The sequence below is a fragment of the Mangifera indica genome, chromosome 18 (assembly GCF_011075055.1).
Source record: "Mangifera indica cultivar Alphonso chromosome 18, CATAS_Mindica_2.1, whole genome shotgun sequence".
Lineage (NCBI taxonomy): Eukaryota > Viridiplantae > Streptophyta > Magnoliopsida > Sapindales > Anacardiaceae > Mangifera > Mangifera indica.
Genome location: NC_058154.1, coordinates 4,968,403 through 4,979,696, shown reverse-complemented (window position 1 = coordinate 4,979,696; position 11,294 = coordinate 4,968,403). Strand labels below are relative to the sequence as shown.

At 31.7% G+C, this 11,294-nt stretch overlaps 1 protein-coding gene across 1 annotated transcript in view; it reads left to right on the top strand.

The window, feature by feature from the left end:
• The first annotated feature begins 1,492 nt into the window (after positions 1 to 1,492).
• The window catches only part of LOC123202282 (sufE-like protein 1, chloroplastic/mitochondrial), a 28,810-nt gene continuing 19,008 nt past the window's right edge, over positions 1,493 to 11,294 (top strand). Inside the window, exon 1 of the mRNA XM_044618110.1 lies at positions 1,493 to 1,645. Coding sequence (XP_044474045.1) covers positions 1,493 to 1,645 — 153 coding nt within the window. The remainder of the gene's footprint in view (positions 1,646 to 11,294) is intronic.

Genomic DNA, 11,294 nt, shown 5'->3' with positions numbered 1-11,294 from the left:
ATATACACTTCAATTTTTCTATTTTATTAAGTTTCACATGCACATTCCATATTTTTTAAAGGTATATTTTATTATTCAAAGGCATCTAGAGATCGTGAGCACCTAAGAACCAATACTGTTGAGTTATTGAATAGCACAAAGTCTTCTATTATCTGATTTATTCAAGTAACAAATTGAATTGTTTATTGTAAGTTGATATATTTCTTAATGGTTAAATCGATTATTCTTAAATCACTTTGCTGTGCTTACTACAAATGCCAAATCTGGCCTTGTAGAGATCACTAAGTGCATCAAACTATCTATAGCATTAGTGTATATTATCTCTTTCTATGCACTAGATTTGGGATTTTGTGAAACAATCAAATTAAAGTGTTACCTATATGTTTAGCGAAAAGGAAAGTGTTGCCTTACGGGTGTTTTTATTGGTTTGGCATCATTCATATTAAACCGTTTCAACATCATTTCCAGATAATCTTGCTGAGACAAGGTCAATGTACTACTCTTTCAATTTTTGGTTATGTTCATGCTTAAAATTTTCATAACTTAACCAAAGCTTTTCATCTTGAAATGTAAGCTCATCAACATTTTAAGCTTTTCCGTTTCAGCCTTGTCTTTGCATACTACTTGCACGTACAAAACAAGATAGATAAAACAGTTAATCTTAAGTCCTTGAAGTAAGAACAACTGTTTTGTCTGTTTGTAGTAAAACCAGATTCAATCATGAACATATCAAATTTCTTGCCTGTGTGTAACATTTTGCCACCAAGCGAACTTTAAATCTTGGTGGTTCTACTTCTAAGAATTTTGAGCTTCTTTAAAAAATTTATTTGTATTGACCATTTTTTCTCCTTTAGGCCTATCAACAAGTTGCCATGTTTGATTCTTCATCAAAGAATCATATTCCTCCATTGCATACATAATTGTTGCAAGAATGCCTCATTAGTTGCATTATGCAGACACAGGTTATTGATGTGTGATAAAGAGTAAGATTTGCATAGGAAGTGGTCAAACTGAATATGCCATGTCTAACCATATTTTTAGGAAGTTAGTAGTATGTTGGTGGTCCTTTGTTTATGACTTGATAATAGAAAGATCATGCCTTTTGTTTATGGCTTGATAATAGGAAGATTATATCTTGTAATTAGCAATTATTATAATTTTCTATTAAAATCTTTCCGTATTTAAGGAAGATATGTTGAATGAAGTAAAAAACATTTTTCAATTTCATATTCTTACTATTCCTTCTTAAGAGTTTATTTTTTTATGCTTCATCTTTGTAAAAACCAAAAAAATTGGTATTAGAGCCAAACCTCTTAAGGGATTTGTGAGTTGAGTGAACCAAAAAAAATACAGACAAAAACCCCCTACATAAAATCACAAACCAAAACATAAACACTAAACCAAAGTCATAACAATTGAAACAAATACAATATTCTCATTTATCACACCACTAGTGTTTGATGATAATAATTATAAAGTTTGGGCTATCAGAATGGCAGTTCATTTGGATGCTTTGGATTTGTGGGAAGCAATGGAGGATGACTTTGAAGTTCCTGCACTACCTGTTAATCCAACAATTGCTCAGCTCAAGAATCATAAGGAGAAAAAGACCAAAAAGTCAAAAGCAAGAGCTTGCTTGTACTTTGTAGTTTCAAGCACAATATTCACCATAATCATTAACCTACAATCAGTAAAAGAGATTTGAAAGTATCTCAAGGAGAAGTATCAAGGCAATAAGAGGAAAAAAAACATGCAAGTGTTGAATTCGATTAAAGAATTTGAGATGCTAAAAATGAAAAAGTCAGAATCTATCAAAAAGTACTTTAACAAGCGGCTCAGTATTGCGAACAATGTGAGGTTGTTTGGTAAGGATTTTTCTGATGAAAGAATTGTGTAAAAAATTCTTGTTACATTACCTCAGAAATATAAAGCTAAAATCTCTTTTTTAGAAGAGTCAAAGGATTTGTCAAACATTTCCTTAGCAGAGTTGGTGAATGCATTATAGGCACATGAGCAAACAAGGTCATGAGACAAAGAGAATTCTATGGAGGGAGTTTTTCAAGCAAAGGCACAAAAATTAAGAAGAGGCAAGGAAAAGAGAAAGAATAGGAAGCAAAACAACAAACCGCCTCATAACAATACAAACAATAACAAAAGCAATGCAGAATTAAAGGAAAAGGTTTGCTTTGAACCTAATAAATAAGGAGCATAGAGTTTTTCCATGTAATACAAGCAATGTAGAATTATGGCACAGGAGGTTTGGGCATTTCCATCATGCTAGACTTCTTTATATGCAAAAACATGATCTAGTGAAAGGAGTGCCACTATTGGAAGAGAGGGTGGTAGATTATGTAGCTTGTCAATATGGCAAACAAGTCAAAAACCCTTCCCTTAAACTGCATAGAGTGCAATGCACAAGATTCAACTATAGATGTTGGAGGACATTAGAAAACATCATCTTCAAATGGCAATAAGTACTAAATTGTATTTATTAATGATTATACCAGATTTTGTTTGATTTATTTTCTCAAATTCAAATCTGAGGTTGCTAGCGTATTTTGGAAATTTAAAGTATGGGTGGAGAATCAAAGTGGTTGCAAAATGTAGGTAATAAGCTTAGATAATGAGAAGGAATACGCTTCTAACAAGTTTAACAATTTTTTGTGAAAAAACTGGTATTAAGCACCAACTTACAACGCCCTATACTCCATAGTAGAATGAAGTAAGTGAAAGAAAAAATAGAATTATAATGATGATGACAAGGTGTATGTTGTATGAAAAGGAACTGTCAAAGAAATTATGGGTAGAAGCTACAAACACAATAGATTGTCTACTAAACAAACTACCAACCAAAGTTTTGCAAAAGAAAACCCTATTTGAAGCATAGTTTGGTTACAAACCAGATTTGCAGCATTTAAAAACCTTTGGTTACTTATGTTTTTCTTATGTGCCACAGGTGAAAAGAAACAAACTAGATAAAAAGGTAGAACTAGGAGTCTTTTTTGGATATAACAGCCCATCTAAGGCTTATAGAATTTTGCAACCACAAAATAGGAAAATTCTTATAAGTAGAGATGTCAAGTTCATAAAGGATAGACAATGGAACTAAAAGGAGTCAGAAAAGAAGCAGCACTTAGAGTTTCAGTAAAATCTTGAGGATAACATAGATGATTAGTAGTGTTGTCGTCTACACCCAAATTAAAATCCTAAATTCCTACAACAAAAATGTAGTAAAGGAAAATAGAGATCATTCCCTCGAAGAGTTCTAATTAGTAAACCGTTACTTATCTCGTAAAACAATGAAACTGGGGGGATTTCTGAATTAAATATGAATTATAATTAAAAGCAGTAAATAAAATTTGGCAAAATAATCTAGAATAAATAATCAATTAAACAAACCTTGGTCTACGGTCACATTCACCATTGAAACTATGATTGATCATTGACACCTAGAATTATTAAATTATTTATTCGAATATTCGTTGTGGTTATAATTATCTGTCTTTTCTTATGATTAGTTAATTGAAAATATGTATTCCAGCTAACCCTTATTGATTAACAACTCAAATACGATCTCAAATTTAATTAAACAATAACATTAAGATTTAGAAAGACCAACAAAACAAGACAACACAACATACGACGTTGCATTTAATCTAGTTGAATATTTTCCTTAGAAATTACAGTCCTAACGCAGCAAACAATAAATCCCAGTTACCACTTTAATTAGATGGATTGAACAATTACGGATTCAATACCTAAACTAACAGTAGAATATATTAATCAATAAACTAATTGTGTGCCTTAGCTATCAATCAATACAACCATGATAAATAATTCAGAAAAATAATCAATACTTGAATAATTAAGAAAATGCATTAAAGAACGAAAATTTCACAATCCTTATAGTTCAATGGGTTCAGATCCCTTCAACCAAGAGAAAAGATTCAGTCACTGTAAGCTATGCTCAGATCTCCTATCATTAAAATAAGATCAAATAAAATAAAAATGAATAATAATCTCCTCCTAAAAGAAAAATATATATACATATATATCCTCCCCAAAAAGTTTCGTCTCTTCTTTATATATTTATATTGTTTATCTCATCAAAAAGTATTCTCACTTTTTCAACTAACAATCACCCATTTTTTAGGAATTAAATTTTGACTTTTTTAGAATATCTCAATTGATTCAAAATTTAAATTTCGAAATCTATTCTCATTATTACACATGCCCATGCCTAGTCAACATCACAGATTTTGTAAGTCTGCTCCTCTTTAGTCTTTTTGGACCAAATTTATCTCCATAAATGTTCAAAGTTTCCTAAGTACAAAAGACACATAATCTCATTAGATTGAATTAAATTTTCACGTAACAAAAGAGAATTATAAATCAACATAACGACAATTAACAACATTATCAAATTCCCCCACACTTATCTTTTCCTCGTTTTCGAGCAAATCACAATTATCATTTAGAATAAAACAAAAAGGCTCAATCAATTTATCTCTCATGATACCAAAAAGTGTGCATACATTAAGATTTAAACTAAACAAGATTTAAGCATCAACACACATCATAATCAAACTCACAAAGAGATGTGCACAAAGACAAAGCAAGACAATAGCATTCTAAAGCACGTATGAAGTTCTTGGTGAATCTCTTCACGGTTATCAGTCATACCATTCATGTGTTTAATGGTTCAGTGTTTCGCTCAAGTTCTTCAAATGCAAACATTCTACCATAGGGTTGCTTATGCACTAAATCTCTATCACTTAGATTATATACATGCATAAATCAAAAAGATTTTATTTTAGGTTGTAATGGGGTTTTTGGTGAAGGTGAGAATTAATAGATACGAAATGTTAGAACTATGAGCATTAACAAAGCATTTAAACACATAGAGGGAACAAAAATCTAAAACTGAAACAATTACATTCACCACACTTCTCTTGTAATTCCTTGTTACTGTCACAAGAGAATCTCTTTTTTTTTTTCCTTTTTTTCTGTTTTTTTTTTTCCTTCTTTCTTTTTTCACTTGAATAATTAAAAAAAATTTGAGAGTAATGATAACAATATAAGGCAGTAGCAATAACAATTTTTCATGTTGACTTCTTTTTGTAATCTCATCCTAATGTATTTAAGTCCTTTATTCCCCCACACTTAAATTTTCAAGAAAACAGATTCACTAAGCAACAAAATTCAATTTAAATGCCTTGCTAACATTCATGGTTGGGTAAGGATATTTACTTGAAGGCTTGGGTTTGTAATACAGTTTGTAATAAGGCTCAAGGGGCTAACTAGGAAAATTAAAACAGGTTGGTTTTTTAAGCTAAAGGGTTTAAACAATAAGGCCTTTATCATTTTCATGCATATATCGATACGATCTTGAAACGGTTCAAAGCAAGTTTTAGAGATATATTCATATAGAAGAATACCATTCATCAAAGAAAACATAGATTGATATGTATGTTTCAATTTTTTTTCAGCTCAAAACTCATGGGTTAGATCAATTCACCTTAACTTCAAACAAAGCTCAACCATTTAATTGTTAAAATTTGTTTAAATGCATACCCCTAGTTAATCTAACAAATCAATGTGTATTGTTCTCGTGCTTAATCAGACAAATCCCATGGCATACACATAATTTAATTCATTCAAAATGAAATTAATGGAACTATTTGGTTGACTAAACTAGAGAGAGTACACCAGTTATGAAGAACACTAACACAAACCAAAATTTAACTAATAAAGAATAGCAACACAAACAAACAAGAGGAGAAATAAGACATAACCAAAAGAAGAACAACACAAAGAAGAACAAAGGAATAGAACAGAAGAGCAGAACAAAATAGATAAACCTTCCCACACACTGAAACCAAACATTGTTTGCAATGTTTAAACAAACACGCAATAAATAAAACTAAAATATAAAAGAAAAAGGAAAGAAGACTTCTCTAAATCTGTGGAAAAAGAATAGTAGACAACATTATGGAGAGGAAGATAAGGTGGCGTGAACCTTTGAGAATTGAAAAATGTCATCAGATTGTGTTCTATATGGTATAATTTTTGTTCAAATCTATGCAGCAGTGCATCGAGGTTGTCAAACAAATGAGCAAAGGATGATGATGGAATATCTATTAATGGGCGAGTATTGGTTGGAGTTATTTTTGCTATTGTTCTCTGATGCCTACTAGTCTAGGAAGAAGGCATAACAGTTGGTTTGGGCTGCACGAAGCTAAAACTACTATTTGATTGTTTTGTCACAAGTCTCATCTTGTTTAAACAAGTCATATCCAATGGTTCCATCTCACAAGCAACATGCATGTTATGGTTAGAAATATCTAATAAATCCAAATTAATTGCTAATTGAGTGATATAAGAACCAATAATCAAATGTTTATTTTTCTTTTGGACCATCGATTAGAATTGAGTGAGCAACTAGAAACCTAAATTAACTTGAATATTATGTTCCATACACTACAAAAAATAAAACTCAACGTTTGCAAAAGTACTTACACTATCCTACCTTCCTGAAAAATTAAAAGCTAAAAAACGTTGTAAGTATTTAAACACAAGACTTTTTAAATAAGAATGTTTTGAGGCACTAGGGTTATATGAAGGAGAATCGACAAACCATTCACGCCATAACTCAATAGGTTTAAACTCAAGACCATAATCACATTGGGAACATATATATCGCTCACTTTTGGCATCATCTTTTTTAGAAACCCCAATGCAATGTTAAATTCAGAAATTGAAAATGAACATTCTCTCCTTATTATCCTAAACTCAACTATCCCTTTAGTTAACAAGTCAAACTCCTCATTATCATTAAATTGAAATGTTGTATAAAACTCACGTGTCAGCTCAATAAAAAAGGGCAATGCATATTTACATAATTTTTCCAACCCATCTTATCAATTAGCATATCAAATTCATTACAAATGCATAATTGATCAAGATTTTGAGTATGAATATACTTATAGGGCTAGATTTTGTGTTCACATATGGACCCATACCTTTGTTAATTGTATTCATCAATTAAGATGTTGAATCCACCCAGTTTGAACTTTAGACTACTGGAGAGCTTGACTTGCTTCCCTTTTTATGTGCAAGAATGCGTACTAGATCAGGTTGAAAAAGTGGCACATTGTCATGGTTGAGGCGATGGCGTGAAAGACGATGAATAAGGCATTGAGTGAAATATAGGTGAAGACTGTAAATTGTTATTAACAGAGGATGCTTCTGGTTCTGGTAATGGCTCCAATGTAGGGAGTTTCTGACATGTGGTTCCTGATAACCTTTTATGTTATGATTGGGTTTTTGCTATGACAGTATAAGATGAAGGCAGAGGTTGTTAAAACTTAAATAGGAAAGGAGGTGGTATGTGGTCTTCAGTAAACATGGTTTAAAAACACATAAACTAAATAACTTACACTTAAGCATATGAGCCCCTCATGTTTTTTAAAGAAATGGCAAGAGCTGCATATTTACAAAAGCACATAACTCACCTAGAATACTGAAATTACAGATTGTTCTCTTGTGAACTAAAGGCCAACTAAAACCTGGACAGAAGGAAGAAGATGACTCATAGTAAAGAAAATTTTTTAATTAAAACTAACCTAATCCAAAAGCATAAAAATAATTGCCAATTAAACATCAAAGATCCTAAAACTGAAATTTAAAACCAAAATTTAGACATGTAAACAATTGCCTATAAAACTTAAAATTGAGAGATTAAATAAAATAAGATTGAAAGCTTGGGTTGCCTCCTAAGTAGTGCCTTTGTTTACTGTAGATGGCTCGATGTAATACTTTTGTCTATTGATCAGTATAGACGGGATCTCTCAACTCTAATTCTTCTACATTTTCAACTTGCACTCCTTCATAAAAAAGTTTGAGGTTGTGGCCATTGACTTTGAACACCTTTGAAGTTGTTGAGCTCTAAATTTCTACTGTACCATAAGAAAAAACGTTAATAACAACAAAAGGTCAAATCCAATAAGATTGTAATTTACCTGGAACAACTGGCGTTTTGAATGATAAAGGAGAACTTTTTGGCTAACTGAAAATCTTTTCTCGAAATTCTTTTGTCATGAAATGCCTTTGTTTTCTCCTTATAAATTGTAGTACTCTCGTATACATCATTGCAAATTTCTTCTAATTCTTGCAACTGTAATCTCTTATGTTCACTGCCTTTATCCAAGTTCATATTACACTGTTTAACAGTCTAATATGCTTTATGCTCTAATTCAACTAGAAGATAACAGGGCTTTTCAAATACCAACCGGTATGGTGACATACTAATTAGTTTTTTGTACGTTGTTCTATATGCCCATAATGCATTATCAAAATGCAAACTCCAATCTTTTCTAGTCGGACCAATAGTTTTCTCAATGATGGATTTAATCTCTCGGTTTGAAACCTTTGCTTATCTGCAGGTTTGCAAATGGTAAGAAGTAGCAACCTTATATGTTACACCATACTTTTTTAGCAATGCCTCCACTGTTCAATTACAAAAATGCTTCTCTTGAATCGAATTAGAGCCTTTAGAATGCCAAACCTATTGAATATGTTAAATTTAAGGAAACCTGAAACAACTTTAGATTCATCAATTCATATAGCTTTTATTTCTACCTATTTTGAGACATAATCAACAACTAATAAAATATAAATGTAACCAAAAGAAATAGGAAATTGTCCCATAAAATTGATACCCCAGACATAAAAAAATTCACAAACAAAAATTGGAGTTTGTGGCATCTCATTTTTCTGTGAAATATTACCTGTTTTCTGACAATGTTCATAAGATTTGCAAAAATAATATGAATCTTGAAATAAAGATGGCCAAAAAAACCTACAATCCAAAATTTTTTGTTCTATCCTTTTAGCTCTAAAATGGCCTCCACAAGCATATGAATGGTAGAAGGTAATAATAGAAGCAATTTCAATTTCAGGTACGTACTTTCTTATAACCTGATCAGCATAATGCTTCCACAAATATGGGTCATCCCATACATAATACTTTGCATCATTTTTTAGCTTGTCTCTTTGAGCCTTTGATAACCCAACTGGCAACATGTTAGTAGCTAAATAATTCATAATGTTCACGTACTAGGGCAGCCTACAACTAGTAGAAAATAAATGTTCATCAGGGAATTGCTCTTACAAATTTTGTTCATTTTTCACATGAACTAGACTGCTCAAATGATCAACAACATGATTCTCCACTCGACTTTTATCTTCGATCTCCAAGTCAAATTCACTTAGCAGAAGAATCCACTTTATAAGCCTTGGTTTCGCCTCTTTCTTTGTTATCAAATACCTAAGGGCTGCATGATCAGAGTAAATAACAATCTTAATGCCTAATAAATAAGAATGAAATTTTTCTAATGTAAAAACAATAGCCAAGAGTTCCTTCTTAGTGGTTGAATAATTTTTTTGTGTGTCATTTAAGGTCATTGAAGCATAATATATAGCATATGGCACCTTTCCAACTTGCTGACCCAAAACAACTCCTACGACATAATCACTCATATCACACATTATCTCAAATGAAAGACTCCAATCAGGTGGCTGGATAATTGAAGCCGAGGTCAGCAGTTGCTTCAACTTGTTAAATGCATTCTAACACCCTTCATCAAACTCAAAATCCACATTTTTTGCAACAACTTGCATAACGACAATACAATACTGGAAAAATCCTTAATAAAGCATCAGTAAAAACCTACATGGCCAAGGAAAGAACGAACTTCCCACACACTAGCAGGGTAAGGCAAAGATTAAATAATATCAATTTTAGCCTTATCTACCTCTATACCCCTAGCTAAAACTATATGCCCTAAAACTATACATTGCTTAACCATAAAATGACATTTTTTGAAATTTAAAACAAGGTTAGTTTCAATGCATCTTTGCAATATAAGTGCTAGGTTATGCAAACAATTATCGAATTAGTCTTCATGAACGATAAAATCATCCATGAAAATTTCTATAATGTGTTTAACATAATCTGAAAATATATTAACCATACATTTTTGAAAAGTGGCTAGTGTATTACAAGCTCCGAATGGTATTCATTGATATGCAAAGTTTCCAAATAGGCATGTGAAAGTCGTCTTTTCCTGATCTTCGAGAGCAATTGCAATTTGAAAATAATCTGAAAAACTATCTAGAAAACAATAGTAAGCTCGACCAGTTAGTCTTTACAACATCTGATCAATAAAAGGTAAAGGTAAATGATCTTTATGAGTTACAATATTTAATTTTCTATATTCTATACAAACCCGCCACCTATTTTGAACTCGGGTGGGTATCAATTCATTGTTTTGATTTTTTACCACTGTGATGCTAGTCTTATTTGGCACAACTTGAACGAGATTGACCTATTCATTATCCAAAATTGGGTAAATCACTCTGGCTTGATGCAACCTTAGAATCTCTTTCTTTACCACTTCCATCATAGGTGAGTTTAGCCTCCTTTGTGGTTGTTGAATTGGTCTAGCTCCCTCCTCAAGCGAAATCTAATGTATACAGGTAGAGGGTTTGATTTCTTTAATATCAGCAATTATCCATCCTATGGTTGTTTTGTACCTCTTTAGAATTTGCACTAATTTTCTTCTTGCTCTTTATTTAACTTACTTGAAATAATCACTAGTAAGGTCTCCTCATCTCCAAGGTATAAATATTTGAGGTGCTCTGGAAGAAGTTTTAGCTCTAGCATTGGTGCCTATGATACAAAAGGTACCAGTCTTTTGTTTGGTGTTGGCAACTCAATATAAGACATATACCTGAATTTTTTAATTCCATGAACTCATTCATTTTCACCATTGCAACCTACAAATCAAAATTTAATTTAAGTTCATCGCTTTCTTTCAAAAGATGCTCATAGTTGACCACTTTTAGCTCACCTTCATCATTAAATTCAAAAACATCGTATGCTAAAGAGTCAATTAAATCATTTGAATAAACAGATAAATCAATATTAGGATATTTTACCACATCATAAATGTTGAATTGAACAACATCACCATCAAACTCTATAGTTAGTGTGCCTTTATGAACATCAATTTTTGTTTTAGCCATTTTCAAAAAGGGTTTTCCTAACAAAATAGGTGCTAATTGGTCATTATTTGTACGTCAAGAACATAAAAGTCAGTAGGAAAAATAAGTTTGTCATTAACTTGAACAAGAATATCTTCAATCAACCTCTTAGAATAGGCATTCGATCTGTCAGCTAGTTGAATTACTATACCATTTTTTCTAAAGGTCTAAGATTAAGAGTAGAATAT